Genomic DNA, 27003 nt, shown 5'->3' on the forward strand with positions numbered 1-27003 from the left:
GGGGAGGAGCTCTACGTGTGGGCGCGCGCGCACGTGTGTATGTGCGTGTGTGTGCGTGTGCGTGCGTGCGCGGCACCGAGAGCCCCCGTGCAGGCGAGGCCCCAGGCGCCCAGGTTAAGGAGCCCCACTCTATCTGAAGGGGCTGGAAGCCATGGAGAGCGTTCGGGTGGGGCGATGACACAAAAAGCTTTTTTTTTTTTTTTTTTAATATTCCATTGGCTGGATAGACCACACGTTTCTATTTTTTAAAAAAATTTTTATTTATTTATTTATGGCTGTGTTGGGTCTTCGTCTCTGTGCGAGGGCTTTCTCTAGTTGTAGCAAGCGGGGGACACTCTTCATCGCGGTGCGCGGGCCTCTCACTATCGCGGCCTCTCTTGTTGCGGAGCACAGGCTCCAGACGCGCAGGCTCAGTAATTGTGGCTCACGGGCTTAGTTGCTCCGCGGCATGTGGGATCTTCCCGGACCAGGGCTCGAACACCGTTTTCCCCTTCATTGGCAGGCAGATTCTCAACCACTGCGCCACCAGGGAAGCCCAGCTTTCCCTTTTAAAAAGGCCCTCAGGCTCAGGTGTGGAAGCCGAAGGGCCCACAAGAAGGCTTTTCTGGTTGTCTAGACAGGAGGTCAAGACGCGGAAGCGGAGGCGCGTGGGCAGCGGGGGGAGGGGGGTGACTCTGGGAACCCGGGCGCCCGCAGATGGCGGATGGTGGGACAAGTCACCGATGTGGCAGGGAAAATGGGTAGAAATAAGCCCAACTGTGAAGGGGCTGCGGCTGCGGCACCCGGGTGGCGATTCCATACGAACGAGGCGAGGAGTCGGAACTCGCGCATCTCCTGCCCCCTCCACGGCTGCTTTATGTGTATCACACTAACCAGTAGCTGAAACCCCATAGCGGCATGCCTTTCCATCAAAGCAGTGTGGTAGTGGCGTAAGGACAGACATGCAGATAGATGGATGGAACAGAATTAAGAGCCAAGACCACTCAATGGGAAAAGAACAGTCTCTTCAACCAATGACGCTGGGACAGCTGGATAACCACGTGCAAAAGAATGAAATGGGGGGGGAGGGAATCCCTACCTCACACAAACACAAAAATTAACTCAAAACGGATCAATGACCAGTCATATTCACGACCTAAATATAAAAGCTAAAACCATAAAACTCTTAAGAGAATACAGAGGTAAATCTTCATGACCTTGGATTTGACAGTGGTTTCTTAGATATAACACCAGAAGCACAAGCAACAAAAGAAAAAACATAAATTGGACTTAATAAAAATGTAAAACTTTTGTGCATCAAAAAGACACAAAAGACACTTTTTATTAAGAAAGTGAAAAGACAATCCATGGAATGGGAGAAAGTATCTGCAAGTTTTGTAATAAGGGTCTAGTACCCAAAATATACAGGCAATATCAGAGATACTGGAGAAATTCCAGGTCCTGCTCCAGACCACTGCAATAAAGCAAACATCACAATAAAGCTAGTCACATGAAGTGTTTGGTTTCCTAGGGCATATAAAAGTTATGTTTACACTACACTGTAGTCTATTAAGTGTGCAACAGCATTACGTCTAAAAAAATGTACACACCTTAATTAAAAAATACTTTATTGCTGAAAAAATGCCAACCATCATCTGACAACACAGGGTTGTCACAAACCTTCAATTTATAAAAAAAAAACAGTATCTGCAAAGTACAACAAAGTGAAGCACAATAAAACAAGGTATGCCTGAGTTAAGAACTCCAACAACAGAAAGACAAACACCCATTTAAAAAACTGGCAAAGGGGGCTTCCCTGGTGGCGCAGTGGTTAAGAATCCGCCTGCCAATGCAGGGGACACGGGTTTGAGCCCTGGTCCGGGAAGATCCCACATGCCGTGGAGCAAGTAAGCCCATGCGCCACAACTACTGAGCCTGTGCTCTAGAGCCCATGCTCCGCAACAAGAGAAGCCACCGCAATGAGAAGCCCGCGCACCGCAACGAAGAGTAGCCCCCACTTGCCACAACTAGAGAAAGCCCGTGTGCAGCACCAAAAACCCAATGCATCCGGGGGGGAAAAAAAAACCTGGCAAAGAACTTGAACAGACATTTCTCTGAAGATATACAAATGGCCAATAAGCACATGAAAAGATGCTCAAGATCTTTAGCCATTAGGCAAATGCAAATGAAAACCACGATGACATAACACTTCACACCCACTAGGGTGGCTATAATTTAAAAAAAAAAAAAGGAAAACAAGTGTTAGGGAGGATGTGGAGAAACAGGAAACACGAGTGCACACAGCACTCACCGAAAGCAAACTGCTTGAGGGCAGGGGCCCTGCTGTGTCCCATGCTGAATCCCCAGCACCTGCGATGGCGCTCAGCACATAGTAGGACCTCAGAACGTACCTGCTGGATGACTATGAGTGAGTGAATCTACCGAAGGGAAGCCTGCAACGTGAAAGGGAATGGCCATTCAGCCGGCCAGTCGGGGTGACAGACTTTCCGTCCTAGAACCACAGCCCAGTTTGTCCATAACCTCGCGGAGAAGGCCCCAGCGCTGGTTGACACTGCTATGACTTACTTGAAGCCTCGACGGGCCATACTTTGGCACTATGCCAAGGTTGAGCTGGTCCCTCCAACCCCTGCTGAGATCCCTACAGCTATTCAGAGCTTGAAAAAAATTGTCAGTGGAGCTCAAACCAGTAGCTTCAAACAGCTCACAGTTAAGGAAGCTCTGCTGAATGGTTTGGTGGCCACTGAGGTGTGGACGTGGTTTCATGCCGGCGAGATCACAGGCAAGCGTGGCATCATTGGCTATGATGCTTGAAGACCAATCTTTCACATGTGATTATATTTGCTTTATTATTTCGGTGTTCTTGGACCATGTGTGAGCAGACTGGTGTTTGAATAAAATAAGGCAATGTGTCAAAAAAAAAAAAAAAAGGAATGAAGGAAGGAAGGAAGGAGGGAATGAAGTCAGGGAGGGAGGGAGGAAAGAAAGGAAGGAAGGAAGGGAGGGAGGGAGGGAGGGAGAAGGAGAAAGGCCAGATGAAGGGAGGAAGATGACTCTGGGAGAGAGAACGTTCCCTCCCACTACAGAGCCCAGCCTCTCCCTCTGACCACACCGTACTGCTTCCGGTGCGATCCGGATCAAACCAGAACAGTCCAGAGAGGTTTGCTCTGTGATGCAGGGCTCAGAGTGGATCAAGTGAAATGGGAAAGTACAGACTTTGCACTATTTTCTTTTTTAAACCATGTGTGTTCTGACCCCCCCCCCCATAAAGATAGATATCTAAAAAGAAAGATGAGAAGCAGACAAGGTGCCTGTGTCCCTGGGGCCTCTCTGGGTCCACTCCTGTGGGGACTGCCGTGGCCTCCTCTGAGTTTCCGGTGCGGGTCTTTAGAACGTAGGCGGGTCCTGGACCAAGTGGTAAGCAGGGCCTCCTTCCCACCTCACCACCAAAGCCCCTTCTCACCTGCCTCTTCACCCTATTTTACCCATTTCCTTCTCTTTTGCCAATTTATATGTCTTCTTTTCTCAATTTAATCTTAAATTTGGTATTTCATATGAAGAAGAGTGATAGCTAACAAAGTTAAGTTCAATGCGCTCACATTAGAGTTATTTTGGAAGCTACTGCTAGGGTCTAAGGCAGCTCTGTCCAGTAGAACTTTCTGCGAAGTGGGAAATGCTCCCTATCTGCTGTCCAGCAGGGGAGCCATTGGCCACAGGTGGCCACTGGGCACTTGAAATGTGGCTAGCGTGACTGAGGAGCTGAATTTCTCAATCTAATGTATTTTTCATTAACTTAGACAGCCACGTGTGGCTAAAGGCTAACCTCTTGGATGGCGCAGGTCCAGCACCTCAGAGCCGCCAGGTAGCCACTGCGCAAAACCAGCTTTAGGTGGGAGCTAACGCCCCGTTAGAGTCATGCTCAAGTTCATCTTTAAAAAACACTTATGATAAAGGAAAACGCAGTCTTCCAGCTAACAAAGCTTTTCTTCCTCCCCCTCTTGGAGAGTTAAATTTCTAGGCCGGTTCTCTCACTCCCCCAGGTGGAGAAAACGAAGATGACACTGTCGCTGGCGTTTGGGAAGCAGCCCTTCCCAGCAGCAGCTGCTCTCAAACCTGAGGGAGAAGCAGGGCCCAGGAGTCTCCGCTCCACATGACAGACTGACAGCAAGACGCAAGGCTGTTACCAAAATGCTGGGCCAAACCAGACGGCATCACTCCCTGACCTGGGCAGGTGCTCAGCATTCAAGGAAACACTGAAGACGTTCTCGAGTTGCGATCTTTCAGAGGAATTTTCCCTGTGACTTAGGAAAATGTCCCCATGACATGCTGGTGCAGACTGACTCTCCCAGCTCCCCACACGCAGGTGGAAACCTTGCCACCACTGTGGGGCAGGGCTCCAGGCTTGCATTCGCTCGGAGCTGCTTCCACGAACTGGAACACTTTACATGATTTCACATAAGTCGCTTGAAGGACTCTTTCTAGAATTACGCATCATGTAACGGAGCTTTTATTTAGGAGCGACAGATACTGACTGATCTGATCTTCCAGCTTTACCTACTACACACACGCCACATCCAACATGCACTCAGGAACTCCACAATTTAATGGCGATCCTGTGTTTGCTTAGATGCTTTCAAACATCTGATTTCCTCACCCAAAGCTCCAGGTGGCTCTTTACAAGAATGTGCTCCATCTTGCCCCATCTATTCAGCGGCTGCAAGTGTGACTGACTGGGGCGGCCAAGTTACTCCCAAGTCTCCTGAATGTCCAAGCTCAACAGATGTGACACTTCACAAGTAACAGAAAACAGTGCTTCACGAGTAAGGACAATAGCATACTCTTTATCTTACCAGTGCTTGCACAGGACGAGAGACGCTCAAAACAAACCTTTCTCTCTCTCTCTATGTATGTATGTGTATGTATATATATATATATATATATATATACACACACACACACACACACACACATATTTCTGTGTGTGTACATACACACACAACTTACAAATATGTATTATGTTCTGCTGAGAAATACTCCCAAAATAAAATTAAAATAAGAAAGACAGGGACTTCCCTGGTGGTCCAGTCATTAAGAATCCACCTTCCAATGCAGGAGACGCAGGTTTGATCCCTGGTCGGGGAACTGAGATCCCTCATGCCGCGGAGCAACTAAGCCCATGCTCTCTGGACCCACGGGCCACAACTAGAGAGCCCGCAGGCCACAACTAAGACCCGATGCAGCCAAATAAATAAATAAATAAATATTAAAAAAAGAAAAAAGATAAAGTACCAAAGATCATATGGAAACCTTGTATTTACATGGACACCCTATTTTGAAATACTTTAATTAGAATAAGTCTTATGACACTATGCTTTTTACCACTGACCTCTGGTGGTACGTAAAAGCAAACGAAAAACAAAAATAAAATACAGTTGACCCTTAACCAGCATAGGTTTGAACTGCATGGGTCCACTGAGACGTGGATTTTTTTCACTAAATACGTAGTACAGTACTACATGGTCCGAGGTTAGTTGAATCCCTGGATGTAGAACCACAGATACGGAGGAACCATGGATATGAAGGACCAACTCTAAGTTCTACTGGGATGTTTGACTGTGCAAACGGTTGGCACCCCTAATCCCCACGTTATCCAAGGGTCAACTGTACTCTTCTTAAAATTTTACAAAAAAAATTAGAAACATTAGGAAAAGACCTAGTACTATAATCTTCTGCTTTGGTATAATGCTATTTATTTGAAACAAATTACACTGAATGAAAATTCTGCATTAAAATTCCCTTAGAGGATCGAAGAGGTGATAAAGCAATAAGCCTCTTAACAAGAGAGATTTTTTTTTCTTTCAAATTTACAGTATCAGAAAAAAACCCAGCAAGCTGATTGACTTGAAGCTCTCCTTCTTCCTGAGCACTTTCAAAATCAACCAACAAATACCTCTTGACACCAGGCCCTAATATGTACGGCATATTAGTGCAAAGACGAATCAAGTTAAAGTGCTGTCCTCAAGGTCTCGGTCTAGTTAGGGAGGCAAATCACAGGTAAATAAAAGTTGTCCAAGGCACTATACGTAATAAATAATTGGTGCAGCAAATAATTGCTATTCAAACTGAAAACATGGAAAAAATACGCTCCAAGATGGTGAGAAAAACCTTCCTCTAAATTTTAGAAAAAATGAACTTGAGTTGGAGCTAAAAAGATGAAAGAATTCAGATAAGCAAGAAAGAGGATGGGAAAACGTATTCTACAACAGTTCTCAAAGTGGGGTCCCTTAGGCCCCTTCTGGGATCTACTATTTTTATGATAACACTAAGACACGCTTTGCCTTTATAACCATCGTTATGTTGATTTTTCACAGGCTACCAGACATGTGGTATCAAAACAGACTGAATGCAGGCACAGACCTGAGAGGCCAGCTGTCTTCTATTAAGCCAGACATTAAAGAGATTTGCAAAAATACAGAGCAATGCCATTTTTTTCAGTGAACTTTTGTAAATAGTTTTCTCATAAAAAGACACTATTTATGTTAACGTGTAATGGGTGTGTTGTTATTATTAGATGAATTAATGCATATTTAAAAATTTTCAATTTTAGTTTCTAATATGAAAAACACCGGAAAGCTACAGCCCACCTAGCTCAGAGCTCTTTGGGACCCTCATGAATTCTGACGTCTCTTTTGTTTCAGCTGCACTGCTCTTCTCACGAACACGTGCCAGGCACGATTCGCAAGCAAATGTACATGCTCTGTGGAGGGATCCTTCTGGAGCAGTGGTTGCAACACGGGGCCATCTTGCCCTCCAGGAGACACTGGGCAACGTCGAGAGGCACTTTTGCTTGTCACCACTGGAGGGGACGGGGAGCTACTGGCATCTCGTGGGGCTGACCAAGGATGCTGGGGACATGCACAGGACCACAGGGCAGCCCCACAGGGAACACCTGGCCACGGTGCTGAGGGTGGGCGGCCGCTCAAGGGCAGCGGTGTCACCCGTGGGAGACACTCAGGGCCTACCAAGCGTCCAGCGTGTAGCGCGGGGCAGGAGTGGGCGCCAGAGAGGGGAAGGCTCAGGGAAGCCTCACTCCCCTGAGGACGGTGAGCACGCGGCACCTCCGGACCCCAAGTTCTTCCAGTCAGCAGCTGACTGTCCTCTGCAGAGCCATCCTTCCTGAACACCGGGGCTCTAAGCAAAGATGATGCGGACTGACTGGAAGGGTGGCAATTAAAAGCAGGGAACTCCCATTTCCTATAAAATAATTACGTAAGAATTTCAAAAAAGGTTTTTTTTTTTTTTTAGCTGCGTGGCATGTGGGATCTTAGTTCCCCGACCAGGGATCGAACCTGTACCCCGCGCAGTGGAAGCGCGGAGTCAACCACTGGACCGCCAGGGAAGTCCCATCAAAAAAGTTTTTAAAGTACTATTCCTTTGAGTCCTCTCTGCGTTTCACCGGAGTCCAGTTTAGGGTTGTATTGGAAAAAGTCGGGGAGAGAATGATGGAAAAAGCGGCACGGGAGGTCCCCAGTGAGAGCCTGAGCTCAGAATTCAGCCTCCAGACAGAGGCTTTTGGTGTTTGGGGACAGGAGTCGGGGACTCTCTTCTTGGGAGGGGACAGTCACGGCCGCCTCCCCAGAAAACCCACACAGCAACACCACTTCCTCGTCCTCCTCCCACTCACTCAGCTTAAAACGCCTGCTACAGAGTCACGTGAGTGGAGAGTCAAAAAATGTTTCATGGAAAGGAGTCTTTCATAAAAACGTTATTCCCGTTAACATGTAACGGGTGTTACTGTTATTACTAGATGAATTAATAAATATTTCTAAAATTTCAGTTTAAATTTCTAAGACACAGCTCCACCACCGACACTGATGAGACCCCAGCAAGCCTGGCTCCCTGTCTCCGGAACCCTGGGGGCCAGGGGCAGGGGAATGTAAACGGACAGGTCATCAAGAGAAAGAAAAGTTATTACTAAAGATGGAAGGGGTCAAAATAAGCTAACAAGCTGGAGAGAGGATTGTTCAGCTTTCCTTTCAGCAACAGATATTATGTAAGAGTTGCTGTAGAGACTTTCAAACAAAACTAAGCTGAAGCAGGATAAGTAAGATACACAACTGGAGAACAACACTCGAACGACCTTTAATGTGCTTACAACGAATCAATTTACAAAAAGCACGAACACTTCTTAAAATGTAACTTTGGACACAGTACACAAATTAAAATAATGATATCAAAAACCACGGTTGCATGGTCTGATCCTCTAAAATGGACTTTAGGAATCTCTGAGCAATTTACTAGGATTCTAAATGTTCATCCAATGAGCCTAGCTATGTTTCTACAGATTTGAATGTTGCACTGAGAACAGCTGCTCAAAGATGAGTTCCCTCTCCACAGTTTTCCAAGGTCAAGTTACCTGTGAGCCCATTTGCATCCTCACTCCCTAAAAGTGTGCTATGAAATAAACCGGCAGGATGTATTGGGTGGAAACTGATTCCCAGGACACGTATGGATAAGCAAATCAAACATTAAACATTCTATTTGAAAGAGAAAAAAGGCAAAGAAAGATGTTCCAATACACATCGTTCAAGAAATAGGAGTTTCTACCAAAAGACAAAAGTTGCGCGGCAGCAGTTACGACTTTTAATGGTATTCTGTTACACGGGAAGACACATCCTGCCAGATATCTTGCAGGGAAAACTTTCAAGAGAGGTCACGCCTAATCTATCCCATATACTTCAACATGGCCGAACCTGAAACTCACCAAGTCGTTTTAGGGATGAGGAAATAGGGCCACAGAAGTTAGGTGCCATCGTTTATGGCCATCAGGAGTCAGCATTTTATTCACTAAGCCCCTGGCTGAAGCACTCTATCCTTTACTGCAGGACTTCTTGCTAAAAACCCACGCCATCACATGTCCCCGTGTTCTAACCACAAAGTGGTCTGCAATGTTAGCCACCTGCCCCTTTGTTTTCCTTGAGGCCAGATTATCACCGGCCAGGACTTCTGTATAAGGACCTTCCCCACACTTGAAGTGGTGTATTAATTAAGTCAACCGCAGGCCAAGTTCTTTAACGTTTTCTCTGTTGGGATTACTTCTCTGCCCCGGACGAGCACCTGCTCTGCACCTCTCGGGCTGGGCAGCCCTGGATGTGCTAACTGTCCTAACAGAGGGGTGTCCACAGGGTAACCTGAGCCAACGCTGACTGTGAAGGTGACGTGACATCAGAAAGGTGTGAAAAGCAGCGTAGGAACTGCAGACCTATGTGAACGGTTCAGGTTAAAATATTCGAGTTCAGAGTAGTATCAGCAGACAGGAGAGGAAGAGAGTGTGTGTAATGGTCTAATTCACCTGCGTGAGCCCATCACACTTGGTAAGGGGGTGGGACTAGAAATGAAGAACAGAGAGGAACACTGAGGTGGGAGAGACAGCAATGGAAAAGCAATGGTCAACTCCAAGTTCAGAGGAACGGAAATGCCTCGATTTGTGCTCCTGCAAAATATACATAGTGATCTGCCAACTGTCATGTTAATATGCCATGTTGCCTCTGGGATCCTTAGGAGGAAGTAGTGAAGGGCCCAACATTTCAGTATTTTTCAGTGGTAATTTCAAGCTCTGTAGCTCCAGCTCTTAGACAGTAGCGCTAGAAAAAATACAAAAAGACAAGTGGGGCATCACACTCAAGACACTGCAGACCACACCTCAAGAATCTTAAGCAACTGACCGTCTAAGAACCCAATCCACCTTAAACACACATTTTACTTATCAGTGGCTTTGGTATCTTTGAGTTACTGAGAGGTTTTCTTCAGATTCAAACTTAACATTTTCCCATCCTTACAGCCAGGTTCTTTCCACTAAAACAGGAATAAATGAAACATACACACTGATTTTTGTGTGTGTGACACGAACAGTGAGAGACAGGTATGTGAGCAAGAAAGGTTTGGGGGAGCACTAGGAAGTCTAAGCAGTTTTAATGCAAGATCAATAAACCAAAAAAGGGAAAAGAAAAGGCATACTCCCTTGCGCAGCAACTAAATTTCATTTAAATCAATTTAGTCAAAAGAGTGACAGGGAAGTAATCAAGTCAAATGCAAGAATGCCACAGTAAAACTTGATTGCCTGCTATAAAGAAAGGGCAGGGAAAGATTGGCACAAAAATATTGATATTTAAGGAGCCTTTCGGATTTCTGTTTTTTGCTTTGGGGAGGGCAACAGATGAGCTGGAATAAACCACCTTCTGAAGAGGAGGGAGGCTTAGAATGTACCAAATGATAAGGAAAAGATAACCTGGGGCTTAAAAAAAAAAAAAAAAAAAGGCTACTGCAGATAATGGTCCGTTAACTTATTTGCCAGACAGAATTGAACTCTATTCTAATTTGGCTTATAGGAAAGGGTCTGACACTTGTAAATTACTGTCATCTGTGATAAGACTAAGGACTTCAACAATCCAGCTCTGGAGAACTATGACACCAAATTAAGCAGCTTCTCTGCTACCAGTGATTCAGAAGGGCCTATTAGCTCTGCCTGGGTCCATGCAGCTCCTGGACCCGTAGCCCAAGGTGCTCCAGTTCAACAACTAGTCACAGGGAAGAAAAGGCAAAGCCAAGTGCTGGCTCTGCAAATGCTATCAAAGCACAATCCCACCAGGTAGACACAATCCTCATGGAGCGTGCCAGCTGTTTCCTCAATGAGCCCAAAGGCAAGAAGCAAAAGTGGTCAGAATTGGCCACTACAGACAAAGAAAAAAAATGTGAAAGATGATAAAAGATTGTACAAAAATAGCAAAACTAGATAAACCAAAATATACCAACACTGTTGGAGAAAGAGGCTAAGGGGATCCGACATCAACAGAGAAAAGCACAGGGCATGAGCAGCAGAGACTGCATCCAAGAAAGCAAGGGTGACAGGAGAAGGAGGTTGAGCTGCTGAGAGACAGACCCGGCCCCTTGTAAAGGAAGAGGGAGGATGGGAAAACTAATAGGAACTTGAACAACTCCAGTATGAGAGAGCCCCTGAAACCAGTCTCCACAGGAGGGCTGCTAGATTTGAGATTGGGGGGTGGGGGATGAACTTAAAAATACCAGCTGCACGGATACGCACAACTTTCATTAAAACATTCATATTTCCCCAAAGACGAATAATACAAACCCAAATAACTAAAATGGAGGATTATGAAAGACACTAGAAAAATATCTCATACAGGGAAACATTTTAGAAGAAAACATTTTAGGTTTTCTCACCCTCATTTTTTCTACCCTAAGTTAAAAGGTATTCATGAAAAAATGGAAAGTGAATATTTAAGAATAGTTACCTCTGATTCTATTATGTCTTGTCCTTCTTTTGAACTTTTTCCACTTTTCCCTGCTTTTGGTGATTCCTGGGAAACATCAAGCAGAATCAATTAGGCTTCTCAATTTTTAGACTGCTAAACATCAGATAAACCAAAATGCAGTTTTACAAATATTTATACAATTTAACAATGACTTTTGATAGTTTTAATCAATACCATCAAGAAATTCTACATCATATGGTTTAGAGATACAATATTGTGATGCGGCACCCACCCACCCAAATTCAGATTCTCCTTGTTTTCTTCGTCTGCATTATCTGGCACTGACAACTTTAAGCAGAAACAGGTAAACCCACATTTATACAGTGCTCTCAGCATCTTGAAAGATCCACACAACATCCCTTTTTTTCCTTCCCACCCTAAACCCTGGGAGCGAGGATTTCTGGGGTGATTCTGAAACGCTACAGAGCTCCACCTGAAGCAAAAACATACCCCCCCACCCCCCGCCCAGATGCAAACGCAGCACACTCACATGCATCGCCGCCGCCGCCGCCACCCAAGATAATAATAGTATTTCAGAGCCCCAGAGCGTCCCTCCGGAAGGCAGACGATTCTTCCTAAGCCTTAAGCGGCGTCCGTTCGCTGCCCATCTCCCCGGACGGGGGTCCCTGATAGGCGCCTGCACCCTCACCCCTGGAGCCCCTGCCCAGGCGTCTGCGAGGCTGGGTCAACCACCTGCGCGGCCCCACCTGTCACCTCACGCCCACCGCGCGAGCTGCCCCGGGGCGGACACCCACGCCGCCCCCCACCTCGGCCGCCACCAGGGCCATCAGGACCCCCGTCCCGGCCTGGGCTCTGCGGCCCCGGAGCGACCCGCCGCCCCCCGCCCCCACCCCGGGAGCGGGCAGAGGGCGCCCCCGCGCTCGCAGGACCCCTGAGCCCCGCCGGGCCCCGCTCCCGGGCAGTTCCCCGCCGCCCTCCGCGCGGTCCCTTGCCCTCCCCGCCCGGCCCGTCCAGCGGCCCGGGACCCGACTCACTTTCTCCTTCTTGTTTTTATTCGGCATGGCTGGTGCGGACCACCGCCGCCGCTCCCGCCGCCGGCCCCCCGCAGCAGCAGCTCCCCCGCCCCGGCCGTCGCGCCCCCCCGGCCGCCGCCGCCGCCGCCGCCCGGGGACTGAGTCGTTCGCTCGCTCACGGTTCCCCTTTCCCAGGCTCGCGGCGGCGGCGGCGGCGGCGGCGGCGGGGTGGGCGGCGGGCGGCGGCGGCGGCGGCGGCGGCGGCGGCGGCGGCGGCGGCGGCGGCGGCGGCGGCGGCGGCGGCGGCTCTCCGCCCCTCCCCCGGCCCGGCCCTCTTCTCCCCTCCCCCCTCCCCCCAGCCCTCTGCCCCGCCCCTTCCCGCCCCTAGCGCGCGGTCCCGCCTCTGAACCGCCCGCACCGCCCCCGCGCCGGCCCCGCCCCACCGCCCTCCAGGCGCCCCGCCATTGGCCGAGGCGCCCTCACGTGCCCTAACGCTCTCCTGTGTCCCCGCCCCTGCGCGGCCTCGTCTCCAGTGCCGCGTTCCGGCTAGACTCGGTCTCAGGCGGGGCGGCGGCGGCCGGGTGAGCCGAGCCGAGTTGTGGGAGGGAGCCTGGAGCTGCAAACTAAGGCGACAGACCGCGGACCGCTGTGGAGGTTCGGGACGGAGAGAGCAGGGGGCAAGTGAGGCGTGGAACAGGCACGTTTGAAACGGATGGCTACAACTTCTGCAGCCGGCGGGGTGCGAACGGCGACCTCTGGCCTCGTCCTCTCGCCGCCGCGGCCCTCGCAGAGCTTGAAAGTGCCCGGTAGCGGCTGAAAAGGCCAGTCACTCACGCGAGCGGCGGTTTCACGGGTTCCCACTAGGCCCCACCTACTGAGGCTGCCCCGCCTCCTCCTCCGTCGGCCCCGCCCCCGATGTCCGGCCCGCCCTCCGAGGCCCGCCTCCGCCTTGTTGGCCCCGCCCCGCAGATCAGGCTCCAGCTTCGCCAATGGGATTTTATTTTCTTCTTTAATTTGGTTTGATCATAAGCCATGCGAGGAAACCTCTGCATCATGACCAGGAGTCACGTGATTTCCTTCGCCTCGGTCATAGCTCTGGGGAGATGAGTTTTCCAAGGAAAGAAGGCTAACTTTTGGATACACTACTTCCACAGTCTGTCTAGTGCAGAAATACATTAGGTGTTAAGACTCCAAGAGTGAGCGGATTTCACGTGCGGGAAGCATTGGTGTCTCACCCGTGATGTTTAGGTGCTGAGTCTTAACTGGGTACTTAGAAACCACTATGTTCTCTTAGGCCCCAGTTTTCACTCATGAAAGGCGCCAGGCAAAGCAGTTCGATTATTCTGTGTGACTCTGCCATGGGAAAGCTAAAAGAAGAAAAAAAAGATCTAAAGTGAGTAGTGTCATGAGACGTCCTGAAAGTAAGTTGTGCCTGCAGGTGTCTGAATGTGTGCTTTTAGAAGAATATCCTCAGGTAAACTGCACAGGCTCAAACAGCTGTTTGTGCAGAAGAAACGGTTTTTGATTAGTCTTTTAAGTGGGTTAATAGTTTCTCCAAAACAAATAGTGAAAAAAATGGGGGGCGGGGGTGGGGGTAGAGCAATGCCTCTAGTTAATAACATTTCGTTTTTAAAATAAAATATATGCCGACAATTTAATAAACCCAATATAAGTCTGTATCAAAAAGGATAATTCTGAAACTCTTAGCTTATGACCATGGAGCTCTAAGGGGGCTCAGGGGCTTCCCCGAGACAGGTGTATGCCACCAGTATCCATTCATTCAACAAACATTTGTTGGATGCCCACTGTGTGCAAAGCACAGCGCACGGGATTCTGTGGTGAGCAAGGCACGACCCTTGTCCTCAATCACTCCACGTCCTTGGGGTGGAAACAAGAAAGTCAGCAATCACAAGACGTGACGTGCGACATGACAAGTCTACAAGGTCTGGAGTGAGAGTGGTCTGGCTCGTAAGCGTGAAAGAACACAGGAGTATTCTGGTATGGCCGGAGTTGAGAGTGAAGGAACGAAGACTTCCAATTAAGACTAGTACTCCTTGGCGAGGAATTGGACTTTGTTTTTTTTTTTTTTTTTTTAATTTATTTATTTTTTTGGCTGTGTTGGGTCTTCGTTTCTGTGCAAGGGCTTTCTTTCTCCAGTTGTGGCAAGCGGGGGCCACTCCTCATCGCGGTGCGCGGGCCTCTCACTATCGCGGCCTCTCTTGTTGCAGAGCACAGGCTCCAGACGCGCAGGCTCAGTAATTGTGGCTCATGGGCCTAGTTGCTCCGCGGCATGTGGGATCTTCCCAGACCAGGGCTCGAACCCGTGTCCCCTGCATTAGCAGGCAGACTCTCAACCACTGCGCCACCAGGGAAGCCCTTGGACTTTGTTTTTGACTGTAGTTCGGGGTCACTGAAGGACACTAAGCTGGGGAGTGACTTGCTCATTGTGCTTTAGAAGACACTGTGGCAGGAATGTTGGGGGAGGGGAACAACCAGGATCTAATTGTGGTCCAGATGCCTGCCAGCGAGGCATCTCTATGGCAATAACAGGGGGAAGGATCAGAAATACACTGGAGGCCGACTTGCTCAGGTGGGAGAGCCAGAATGGAAGATAAAAGGCTGATGCCCGAGTTTGTAGTTTGGGCAACGTCGTGATGAGGAAGGGCCACGAGTGGAAAGCAGGCTTTTGAGGGAATGTGATTTCAGTTTGGGGACATGTTGAGTTTGAGTTGCATCTGCAACATGCCAGTAGGGATGTCTTAGTTGGCAGATGGAGATGCAGATCTGACACTCAGAGTGTCCGTGCATGTCAGGGTACGTATTTATCAGGTCGGTTTGAGTTCGAGGGAAAGTATAGGGCAAGATACCAGAAAAGCTGCCTAGTTACCACCCAATGACCTTGACACCATAGCTACCAGAGAAATTGGAATCAACACCATCATCTGGCACTTGTGTTCCTTAATGGCCACTGAACTGGTTTTCGTTTGTCCACATTAGAGAGGGCCATCCCATAGCCAGTGTTAGCTGACAGTTAGTTACAGAATGTTCACAGGGGACCCTGGGTACCGTGCAGCGTCCTGGCTGCTGTGGCATTTACAGGAACGCTAAAGGTGGATGTAGCTCCTGCTCTCAAAAGAAGGGATTCAAAACAGGCTGTCAAAGGGCCATAGAGATGCTGTGCATGCGTTCCCACTCAACGTTTGTGCATGTGTGTTGTGAGTGTGTGCACGTGTGCCCGAGGGTTACCTCTTCTGAGATGCCCCACCTTCCGCGTTCGTAAAGACACTGCCCATACTACACAGAACCCCTTTTCTTCAGACACCCCCGGCCCTTCTGGAACACTTTTCTGAGATGGCCCTGGTAACCTAGAAATGCTTTTTCCACATCCGGCTTCTCTGTACAGTGGATTGCTTCATTTGTGCCCCTGAGGTCTCTCTCAGGCTGAGAGGTCCCAGAGGACTTAGGTCTTCGGCTGCACTGCAGTCGTCAGCCATAGGGCCGCAGAGCCCTGCCGCCTCACTCTGCGGGTAGGCTGGTGCAGAAAAGCAGCGCAGAGAGAAGATGGCTCCTGACCCGGAATCGGCCGTGGTGCCCCTTTGTGCGTCCACCCTCAGGAGTTCTTCCCACTCTCTCACCTTCAAAGACGTCTGTGACACAGGGGCCCCACCCTCACCATCTCCTCTGAGGCTGGTCTCGCCTTGGTCCTGCCTGCCATGCTGCTGCCTTGGCCTCCCTGACCCAGAGCTCCCTCTGTCGGCTCTCTGGACATCAGCCTGAGTTTCTTTTTTTTAAAAAAATTTTTATTTTATTTATTTATTTTATGGCTGTGTTGGGTCTTCGTTTCTGTGCGAGGGCTTTCTTCTAGTTGTGGCAAGTGGGGCCACTCTTCAACGCAGTGCGCTGGCCTCTCACTATCGCGGCCTCTCTTGGTGTGGAGCACAGGCTCAGTAGTTGTGGCTCACGGGCTTAGTTGCTCTGCGGCATGTGGGATCTTCCCAGACCAGGGCTCGAACCAGTGTCCCCTGCACCGGCAGGCGGATTCTCAACCACTGCGCCACCAGGGAAGCCCCAGCCTGAGTCTCTTCATGTCCTTGCCCCTCTGGGCTCTCTGGGCATTGAGGTGGTCTTGCATACTTGGGCTTTCAGCTGAGCTTCCTGGGGGAGTGATCACGTCACAGGCATTCTGTGTTTCCCAGGGTCTAGTGTTTGTTGACGAGACTGATTCCCCTGCTTCTGTGGTTTGGCCCATAGTCTCAGACTGTCATACAACCTCCCACTGCCTCTCTTTGCGTGTTGTCTCCCCCTCAGCCTGGGGTATGCTTACAGGCCCTCCACTCTGTCCACTGGGCTCCCAGCCCGTGCTCCTCCCCTCTCCTGGCAAGGGCTGCCCATGGCCTGGGCTGGACAGCAACTTCAAGGTTACCCCCCAGGCCTTCCCCCCCTAGGAGTTCAACTCATTTACTCCCTTACCGTTTCCTCACTTCATTTCCACAGAATTGTCATTAAACACTCATTTCTTGCTGAATTTGGATCTATTTATCCATGCACTACAAATCTGCCTGCAGATTTGGGGTTGAGGGGCGGGAAATCAATTTCAGTCAGATTACACTAAAATGACATATCCGTGTGGAGTGCTGACCACAGAGCCTGGCACATAACAAGCACTCCGTTTAGTTGCCACCAAGGGGACTATGGTTTGATATGAGGTGCTATTCAGTTCTGAGGATCCAAGGAAACCCCCCAAAGTCACCAACTTAAGGCCCAAGGGCACCCAGAGTGTTCCGTTAGACTAAGAAAAGCCTCTTACTTAGCCCCTGAAGAGCTTTGATAAGTGCCATGGGCCACTTGGTCCCACCAGCTGGGAATAAATACCACCCAATTCTGCAGGGCATGCCTGGAGAACTTTCCCCATGGAAGCCAACAGGTGAGATATTTATGAAGATTCTAAAAACTTAAAGTTTTGTAGATTGCTCTAAAACAATCTATGAAAGTCATAAAAAGTTCTAAAAGTATTTTAATAAATTTCATAACTAGTATCGAAGAAAAATGGGCAAACAACACAAAATATTTCATTTTCATGTAAATACAATCCCTTTCTTTTTTCCTCGTAAGTCCCTAAGTCCAGTGGAGGAGATAAGACAGGACAGAAATAACCGGAGGTGGAGAGAGAAGAACACTGTAAGAGCATTAGAGACCCAGGATTAGGAGGTTTCAGAGAGAGGAGGGGTGACAGGCACAGAAAGCTTGCAGGAAGGTAAGGCGTTGGTGAATAGCTGCAACGTGCTCAGTGCTGAATTTGAGCTCTTATCCTAAGTTTGGGGTTACTGGCTTTAACGGGAAGGAAAGAGATGGCCCTGTCAAGAAGGTCTAACTAGAAGTAAATGAATGAAGGATCTAGGTATTGAGGCAGGCAGGGGCCAAGCAAAGGACTGAGAGAGAGCAAAGCACGGCTGGGGTGATGGCTTGGGAGCCGCCCCCATTCCTATGCCTGCCTGGGCAGAGGGAGGCCGCGGCGCTCCTAGAGCCTGCCAGAGTCACTGTCGGAGCCCTGTGTGCAGGGAGGGAGGCCGGGAGAGGGCCAGGGAACCAGTGATGTGTTCCTTGGATGTCCCGTTCCAGGGCATGGAGCAGGACAAAGAAGGGTGTGTGTGTGTGCTTGGGGGGCTGGCACTCTGCAGGGGCCTTCGGTGGGCAATAACCTTGTATTGCAGAGGAATGGGAGATTTGGAACCAGAAGACTCAGGTTTATGTGTAGACTCCATGTGATCTTGGCTCAGACCCTCTAAACCAATGATTCTCAAAAGGGGGTGATTCTGCCCCCCAGGGGACATCTGGCAATGTCTGTAGACATTTTTGGTTGTCACAACTGGGTGGGGGGTGGGTGCTACTGGCATCTAGTGGTTAGAAGCCAGGGATGCTGCTAAACGTCCTACAGTGAGCGGGGCAGCCCCACAAAAAAGAATCCTCCTGCCCCAAACGTCAACACTGCCAAGACGGAGAAACCACGGTCTACACCCACATACGGCGGATATGATGCAACCTGCCCTGCTCCCTCCAGGGTTACTGTGAGCACCGTAGGAGATAATGGGCTGAAACTGTGTCTACAGACTTCATTTAGGAAGAAATTCTCCATCTGAACAGAACTCTACAGTTTGCTGAATGTACTTACACACACACACACACACACACACACACACACATGTTGTTGCCATCTTTCTGCCCTTTACGTAGAGAAAGAGAAAACCTCAACTGTGCCTTAGAGAGATGAGAGCAACACCTTGTCTAGTGAGCAAAATTCCCTTCTAGGAAATGACTCTGTCCTGGGAGACCTGAAAAGACTGCCTTTCTGCACAAACCGTGATAATTCCCTCCCAGGCAATGACTCCGTCCTGGGAGACCTGAAAAGACTGCCTTTCTGAACGAACTGTGATCCAAGTTTTAACTGAGAGGTAATGAGACTGACTTTCAAAACAAGTTTTTTTAATTGTAAAATGCACATAACATAAAATTTACTGTGTTAACCATTTTTAAATTACCGTTCAGTACTCTTAAGTATACTCACATACTCACATCCAGAATTTTTCCACCTTGCAAAACTGAAACAAGTTCCCATTTTTCCCTCCCCTCAGTCCCTGGCAAGCACCATTCTACTTTCTGTTTCTATGAATTTGGCTGCTGTGGTTACCTCATATAAGTGTAATCACATAGTAGTTGTCCTTTCGTGACTGGCTTATTTTACGCATAACATCCTCAAGGTTCATGCATGTTGTAGTATGTGCTGGAACTTCCTTCCTTTTTAAAGCTGAATAATAGTTCATTGTATGGATATACCACATTTTGTTTATTCATTTATCCCTTGATGGACACTTGGATTGCTTCCACCTCTTGGCTATTGTGAATAAGGCTCTTATGAACATGGGTGTGTAAATATTTCTTTGAGACCCTGCTTTCAATTCTTCTGGATATATACCCAGAAGTGGACTTGCTGGATCACACGGTAATTCTACTTTTAATTTTTTGAGGAACTGCCATACTTTTACCATAGAGGCTGCACCATTTTATATTCCCACCAGCAGTGCACAAAGGCTCCAATTTTTCCACATCTTCACCAACACTTGTTTTTTTCCTTTTTGATAGTAGGCAACCTAACTGGTGTGAGGTGATATCTCACTGTGGTTTTGATTTGAATTTCCCTAATTATTAGTGATGCTCAGCATCTTTTCGTATGCTTATTGGCTATTTGTATATCCTCTTTGGAAAAATATCTAGTCAAGGGCATTTTTCAATCAGGTTGGTTGTTTTCTTGTTGTTGAGTTGTAGGAGTTCCTTATATATTCTGGATATGAACCCCTTATGGATATGATTTGAAAATATTTTCTCCCATTCTGTAGGCTGCCTTTTCACTCTGTTGTGTCGTTTGATGCACAGAAATTTTAAATTTTGATGTAATCCAATTTATCCATTTTTTGTTGTTGTTGTTGTTGCCTGTGCTTTTGGTGTCATGTTCAAGGGATTATTGACAAATCCAGTGTCATGAAGCCTTTCCCCTATGATTCATTCTGAGAGCTTTATAGTTTTAGCTCTCTTATGTTTAGATCTTTGATCCATTTTGAGTTAATTTTTGTATATGGTGTAAGGTAAGTGTCCAACTGCATTCTTTTGCATGTGGATATCCAGTTTTCCCACAACCATTTTTTGAAGAGATTGTCCTTCCCCCATCAATGGTCTTGGCATTCTTGTTGAAAATCATTTGACCATATATGTGAGGGGTTATTTCTGGGTTTTCTATTCTATTCTGTTGTTCTATATGTTTGTCTTTATGCCAGTACCATAATGTTTTGATTACTGTAGCTTTGTACTATGTTTTGAAATTAGGACATGTGAGACCTCCAACTTTGTTCTCCTTTTTCAAGATTGCTTTGGATTGCTCAGGATTTCTTGAGATTCCATATGAATTTTAAGGTGGATTTTTGTATTTCTTCAAAATATGCCATTGGGATTTTGATAGGGATTGCATTAAGTCTGCAGATTGCTTTGGGTAGTTTTGACATCTTCACACTATTATGCATTCCAATTCATGAACACAGGATGTCTTTCAATATATTTGTGTCTTCTTTTATTTCTTTCAACAGTGTTTTGTAGTTTCTACTGTATAAGTCTTTTACCTCCTTGATTAAGTTTATTCTAAAGTATTTTATTCTTTTTGATGCTATTGTAAGTGGAATTGTTTTCATAATTTCCTTTTTGGATTGTTCATTGTTAGTCTATAGAAATGCAACTGATTTTTGTGTGTTGATTTTTGTATCCTGCAACTGCTGAATTCATTGATTAGTTCTAACAGTTTTTTTTTTAAGGGAATTGTTAGGGTTTTCTACATATAAGATCATGTTGTACAAACAAAGGTAATTTTACTTCTTCCTTTCCAATTTTGATGCCTTTTTTTCTTACTTACTTGCTCTGGCTAGGACTTCAAGTACTATGTTGAATAGAAGTGGTGAAAGTAGACATTCTTATCTTGTTCCTGATCTTAGAGGAAAAACTTTCAGTTTTTCACCATTGAGTATAATGTCAGCTGTTGGCTTTTTATACATAGCCATTATTATGGTGAGGTAGTTTCCTTCTATTCTTAGCTTGTTGAGTATTTTTATCATGACGAGGTGTTACATTTTGTCAAGTGCTTTTTCTGTGTCAGTTGAGATCATCATGTGTTTTTTCCCCTATATTCTGTTAAGTGGTGTATTACGTCAATTGATTTTCACACGTTGAGCCATCTTTGTATTCCAGGAATAAATCCCAGTTGGTCGTGGTGTATATAGTTTTTTTAATGTACTATTGAATTCCTTTTGCTAGTATTTGGTTGAGGATTGTTGCATCGATATACATCAGAGATAATGGTCTATTGCTTTCTTTCATTATAATGTATTTGTCTAGTTTGGTATCACGCTGATTTCACACAATGAGTTTGGAAGTGTTCCATTCTCTTCAATTTTTTGGAAGAGTTTGAGGAGAACTGGTGTTAATTCTTCTTTAAGTGTTTGGTGGAATTCACCAGTGAAGCCATCTGGCCCTAGGCTTTTCTTTGTTGAGAGGTTTTGGTTACCGATTCAGTGAGACTGCCTTTTAGAATGAATGTTATAATTTTTACATCCAAAAAATTTCCCCTTCAGAAGAATAGTCCTTCACTTTGGAGGAGTATGTACCTTTTATAGCCATGTACTTTTCTCAGAAGAGTTTTAAAACATCTTTTTTGGAATAATGAACTCTAGAGACTTTACTTTTTTTTTTTTTTTGCCATAGTTTGTTTTCTTCTTAAAGAGGAAAAAAAAAAAGAAGCAAACCCAGACATTAGTCTCAACTTCACCACATTTGACATAAAATGACTTTTGGCGTTTCCAGATACCAAATCCATACTCAGAAGGTAAAGATGATTTGCAGCCATTTCAGGTATTTAATAGAATGTGCTGCAGACTTATAAAAGTATGAGTTCTAACTCACAGTAACTTAATTCAATTTAGGACTAATGACAGATGGGTCCCTCACATGGTTAGCTCCTAGGTTGAGGCGTCTACAGCTGTGAATTCCTGGGCAGGACGGAGAGTCCATGCAGAGGGTCCTGCATGAATCCCAGTTCTGCCACTTGCTGTTTGTGTATCTTGAGCAAGTTCACTCATTTTCCATTCACTCTTTACTGAGCCGCACCAGCTATGTCTTGTTCACTTAATCACTTCGGGGCTCAGCTTCCTCATCAACTGAGTGGAGATAAAGACGCCCCACCCCCCAAAGGGCTTTGTAAAATAAAGTTCCAAGACAGCGTCTGGTCAGGGCTTCACAGGCCTGCGACCTGTGTGGTTGGGCTGGGCCCAAGTGAAGAAGGCCGCAGGCTTTGTTTGATGCTCAGACATTATCTTCTTGAAATTATTAATAGTTTTGAACAAGGGGCCCCACGTGTTCATTTTGCACCGGGCTCCATGAGTCATGCTGCGGTCCTGTGTCTGCTGCACGGTGGGAGCTGCTGTGGCGGTGGAGGAGGTGGTCGCTCCTGCCCTCTCAGTACCACCCGGTACCCGCCGGTCCTCTCCCACCCCTCCCCCTGGAGCCCTCTGAGTCCTGAGAGGCTTCCTGGGAGGCACCTGCACTCCGAGCCACGGCATATACACACCAGGTGTCAGATGCCCGTGGGGTCCCGGAGCCCTCGTCCTGCCTGGGGTGCTGGGGACTCAGACCCTCTCTTTTCATTGCTCTGCTTCCCAGTTTCAGAGCAGGGCTGCCTCTCTGCCTGGGGCTCTTGGGGTCTCACAAAGGTTTTAGGGAAGAAGAGTTTCTGACTGTTACTTTGCTTCGGCCATGGGCATGAGTCCGTGGGAGCGCATCTGAACCGTGGCATGACAGTGGCTTATACTGAAGTTGGGCCTCCTATGTACACGCAAAATGGAAACGATCATAGCCACTCCTCCAGACTGTTGTGGAGCTTAAATGATACATGAACGTGCCTGGCATGGGGTCAGGAGGTGCTTAAAGAACTCCGCAACAATACCAATACAATCAGCTGCCATTTAACCAATTGTGTGTGTGTGTGTGTGTGTGTGTGTGTGTGTGTGAATCAGTCACTTCCATTGGAAGCAAGATACAAATATTAAAAGCAAGCTATATTTTAATCCATCAAAGCCATTCTATAACCATTTCATCAGCTTTTTCCTTTAAATATGTATTTGGAAATATTTTCCAAAAGTTGCAAAAATAAAAATGGTATAAAGAACATCCATATGCCCTATACTCAGATTTACTTATTGTTAGTATTTCACCCCATTTGTTCTATCTATCTATCTATCTACCTATCTACAGACATAATTTTTGTCTGAGCCATTGAGAGTAAGTTGCTTAGATTATGGTCTTTCTCCCTAATACTAGAGTTTATATTTCCTAAAAATAAGGATATTCTCTTACATAAGCACAATACATAAATTTACATTGATATAGTATTGTAATCTACTTCCCTTATTCCAGTTTTGTTGGTTGACCTAATTATACCTTCTAGGGCATTTTTTCCCCTTCCACTATAGGATCCAACCTAAGGTCAGGTATTGCGTTAAATTGTCATGTCTCTTTAGCCTTCTTCAATCTGGAATATTCAATCTAGAATATTTCTACAGCCCTTTCTTTCTTTCTTTTTTTTTTTGATATTGACATTTTTAAATAATACAACTCCCCCTTCCCTTTTTAAAAATAGTACATTCCTCATTTTTGTTGTCTGATTTGCTTGAGGTTGTGCATTCTCAAGCACAACCTTTGATTTGCTTGAGTTTGTGCATTCTCTTGTCTTTCTTGGAGTAACACATTGGAAGACAGCAGTACCATCAGCTTTTTTTTTTTTTTAATAGAGTACTACTTTATTTTGTTTTATTTTTGGCCACGCTGTGCAACATCTTAGTTCCCCGACCAGGGATCGAACCCCTGCCCCCTGCATTGGGAGTGCAGAGTCTTAACTACTGGACCACCAGGGAAGTCCCAGTACCCTCAGCTTTTAAATGATGACTCCAGATGCTGGTCTGAGTCAAACCGAGGAAGCAAGAGGAAGTTTTCTTTGGGTGAACCTACTCTCCCTCTGTGCCTTTCTTTCCTACTTAAATCACCCTAATGCAAACCTGATCTATGAGAAGAATTTCTAACCATTCACACCAAGATAGAAATAAGACCATTGAAAACCCTGTCTGTGCTTTGCCTCTTTCATTCCTAATGAGCTCTGTCCCAAGCACGCTCACAATATCGCTCGGGATTCCTTGGTTTCCACCAACAGGAAGCACTCCACGCTAACTTGAGCGAAATATGGAGGTTTACTGGCAGGGTTCTGGGGGACACTAACACGAAACGAGGGTGGCCCGGGTCCCCACAGCAGGAGCCCTGGGCAGTCTCTTGGGTGCCGGATGCAGCACGCAGAGCATCACTCTGCCGGACGCAGCTCTGGCTCCTCCACCGGGGTTCTCCTATTTGGGGTGCAGACTCTCCAGAGAGCTGGGGGAGAAGGGAATGGGAACTGTGTTTGACAGGCAGCCCGTAGTCCCCTGAGTTACATGGATTTAGGGAGGGAGGGTTCCCCAAAGGAGAAGATTCAGGACAAATGGAAGAACAGCATATACCCAGTGGCCAACACTCCACCTTTTTCCTGGCCTTTTGAACCCCAGTTGCTTCTCTCCTCGTGCAGGCACCAGCAAAGCCTCTGTGTTGCTGACCCGTGAGTGCTGGGCCCTTCTTGGGGCTGCCTTGTTCTCAGGCACGTTTGGGGCCACATTATCCCGTAGCCACAGCGAATCGACCCAGATGTAGGGGACTCAGATAAGGGGGGCCAGTCTGTGGTCTGGGCGACAATTTGGGGTGTGTTTTGACGTGAGAAGCTTTGCTGGACCATCTGATCTAAGAAATTCAGAGAGAATGCAGCAAAAGGTCAAAGGGGCTGAGGCTGAAGCATCAGGAAGGACGGGGAGCTGGGGAGGCTGTTTTGGCCACATTTAAGCCAAACTCACGGGGGACAGAAGGAAGAGGAAAGATACAGAGGTTAGAGGCCAAGGAAGCCAGCTGCTAAAGGGAATGGAAAATCCTAGGCACGCTGGAAGCAGTCAGAATTGCAGAGGTCAGAGCCACCTTGGAGCTACACCTGTCCTCTAGCCCCGGTTCTCAGAGGCCAGGCCCCGTCAGAGCCTCTGTGCTTGGCTTTCCGTGTGAGTCTGTCCTCTGTGTAGCTTGCCGCCAACTATTCTTCAGGCTAGTCTGACTGAGTTTCTGTCCTGGCAGCCAAAAGCCCTAAAGGTAGTGCTATGACTGAATATTTGTATCCCCCTCAAATTCATATGCTGAGGCTCTAATTCCCAGCATAATGGTGTCTGGAAATGGGGTCGTTGAGAGGTAATTAGGTCCTGAGAGTGGAGCCCTCATGATGGGCTTGGTGCCCTTATAAGAGATGCAAGAAAGCTTGCTTCCTCTCTCTCCGTCTCTTCCTGTCTCTGAGGACTCGATAAACCAGGAAGCAGGCTCTCACCAGACACCAGATCTCCTGGGGCCTTGATCTTGCACTTACTTCCCAGCTTCCAAACTGTGAGAAATAAGCGTTTGTTGCTTAAGCCACCCAATCTATGGGATTCTATTACAGCAGCCCAAACTGCTACAATAATAATACAGGTAGATTGCATTAATGGTCCTAATTCTTCACTCCTCCCTGTATCCAAACCCTTTACCATGTGACTCTTGCAGGGCCCTCCCATTGTGGGTGGAGCATGCTTCCCTGCCTTGTGACTTTGGGTTCAACCATGGATTTGCATTGGCCGGTAGGATGAGGCAGAAGTGAAGGTGTTTCAGTTCCAAGCCTAATCTTCAGCAAGCCTGAGTGCTCCTCTTAGCCTCTGTGCTTCTGCCATTGCCATGGGAAGAATGTGCCTGGGCCAGCTTCTGGTTCTTGGAGGTGCATGGTCCTTGCAGCAGGGCCATCCCTGCAAACTCCACCTGCATTATCCACCCCAAGCAGCCACAGATGTGGGAGTGATCTCCACCAAGCCCAGCATGGATCAGCTGACCATCCTGTAACCCTCAGGTAACCCATAGATCTATGAGGTGAAAAGATGTCTGCTTAAGTCACTGAGTTTTGGGGTGTTTTTGTTATGCAGCACATTTGGCAATAGCTGTACAATACAAGATCTAACCGAACTATCAAAGTAAAGATAATAAACTTCAAAGTCCACCTTTTCTCCTAGTATTCCTTCATCATTTATTGCACTCCTACTCTGTGTATCTGGAGTTGGGATTATAGCAGTGAAGAGAATAAACAAGCCCCTTCCCTTATAGAACCTACATCCTAATGGGGGAAGACACACAATGAATATGTAGGCAAACAGATGAGTGAGGTCATTTCGGATATCGATAGGGTATGAAAAAAACCAAAACCAAAACAAAGTGAGTGATGCTTTAGCCTATGTGGTCCAATACAGTAGCCACTAGCCACATGGACATTTATATTTAAATTAAAATGAAATAAAATTTAAAATTCAACTATTTAGTCACACTAGCCACATTTCAAGTGTGCAGTAGCCACATATCTCTAGTGACTGCCACATTGGAGAGCATAGATACAGAGCATTCCCATCATCCCAGAAAGTTCTATGGACAGTGCTAGCTAGGTTGGACTCCAGCAAGTGCCCGGTTGGGGGGCGGTGGTGGCCACTTTCGCTGCAATGATCAGGGAAGGCTTCTCTGAGAAGGTAAAATTTGGACTTAGACCCGATGAGGGAGTCAGCCATGTAAGATACTGGGAAAGAGCTTTGCAGCCTAAAGACCACCTGGTGCAAAGGCCCTAAGGCATAAGTAGACATTGGCAATGCAATCTGACTTAGACCCTAAAAGGATTGCTCCAGCCGATGGATGAGGGTGGATAGAGGCGTGGGTGGGGGTGGGGTGGGCAAAGGAAGCCAGAACGCTAGTTGGCAGCTTTCACAGTGGTCCTGGCTGGATGTAAATTTGACTTGGGCTATTTTCTCCATCATTAATTGCAGCTTGTATTGATCTGGATAATCTCATGTTCTCATTATTTTGGGGCTGTTCTGCTACTGAGATGACACCGACCAGCATGATAATACTGTGTTTCACAGATTGCTGTTTGACTCAGCTTTGACAAGGTGGGGTAGGCCTGGTTACAGGTGTCTGCCTTTTCTCCATTT

At 47.1% G+C, this 27003-nt stretch overlaps 1 protein-coding gene, 1 long non-coding RNA gene and 1 pseudogene across 10 annotated transcripts in view; 2 read left to right on the forward strand and 1 right to left on the reverse strand.

Moving 5' to 3' along the window:
- LOC309655686 overlaps positions 1-9583 on the forward strand; it is a 40830-nt gene extending 31247 nt beyond the window's left edge. For all 3 annotated transcript variants that reach the window (XR_014260934.1, XR_014260935.1, XR_014260936.1), the window contains one exon: positions 7303-9583. This is a non-coding gene — a long non-coding RNA (uncharacterized lncRNA). The remainder of the gene's footprint in view (positions 1-7302) is intronic.
- The window catches only part of PPP2R5C (protein phosphatase 2 regulatory subunit B'gamma), a 133119-nt gene extending 120602 nt beyond the window's left edge, over positions 1-12517 (reverse strand). For 2 of the 6 annotated variants that reach the window (XM_082451075.1, XM_082451077.1), the window contains exons 1-2: positions 12326-12508; positions 11310-11375 (exon numbers count right to left, since the gene is read on the reverse strand). In XM_082451075.1, coding sequence (XP_082307201.1) covers positions 11310-11375; positions 12326-12352 — 93 coding nt within the window. In that variant the 5' untranslated portion in view covers positions 12353-12508. Of the gene's footprint in view, positions 1-11309; positions 11376-11820; positions 12024-12325 lie in introns of all 6 variants that reach the window. The other 4 variants (XM_082451072.1, XM_082451074.1, XM_082451066.1 and 1 more) reach the window with 4 other exon arrangements.
- LOC309655603 (ATP synthase subunit g, mitochondrial pseudogene) lies at positions 152-7307 on the forward strand (annotated as a pseudogene). Its single transcript has 2 exons — positions 152-166; positions 2482-7307. The product of its transcript is annotated as an ATP synthase subunit g, mitochondrial pseudogene (transcript).
- Positions 12518-27003: the final 14486 nt, after the last annotated feature.

This window comes from Balaenoptera physalus (genome assembly GCF_965194825.1).
Source record: "Balaenoptera physalus genome assembly, chromosome: 2".
Lineage (NCBI taxonomy): Eukaryota > Metazoa > Chordata > Mammalia > Artiodactyla > Balaenopteridae > Balaenoptera > Balaenoptera physalus.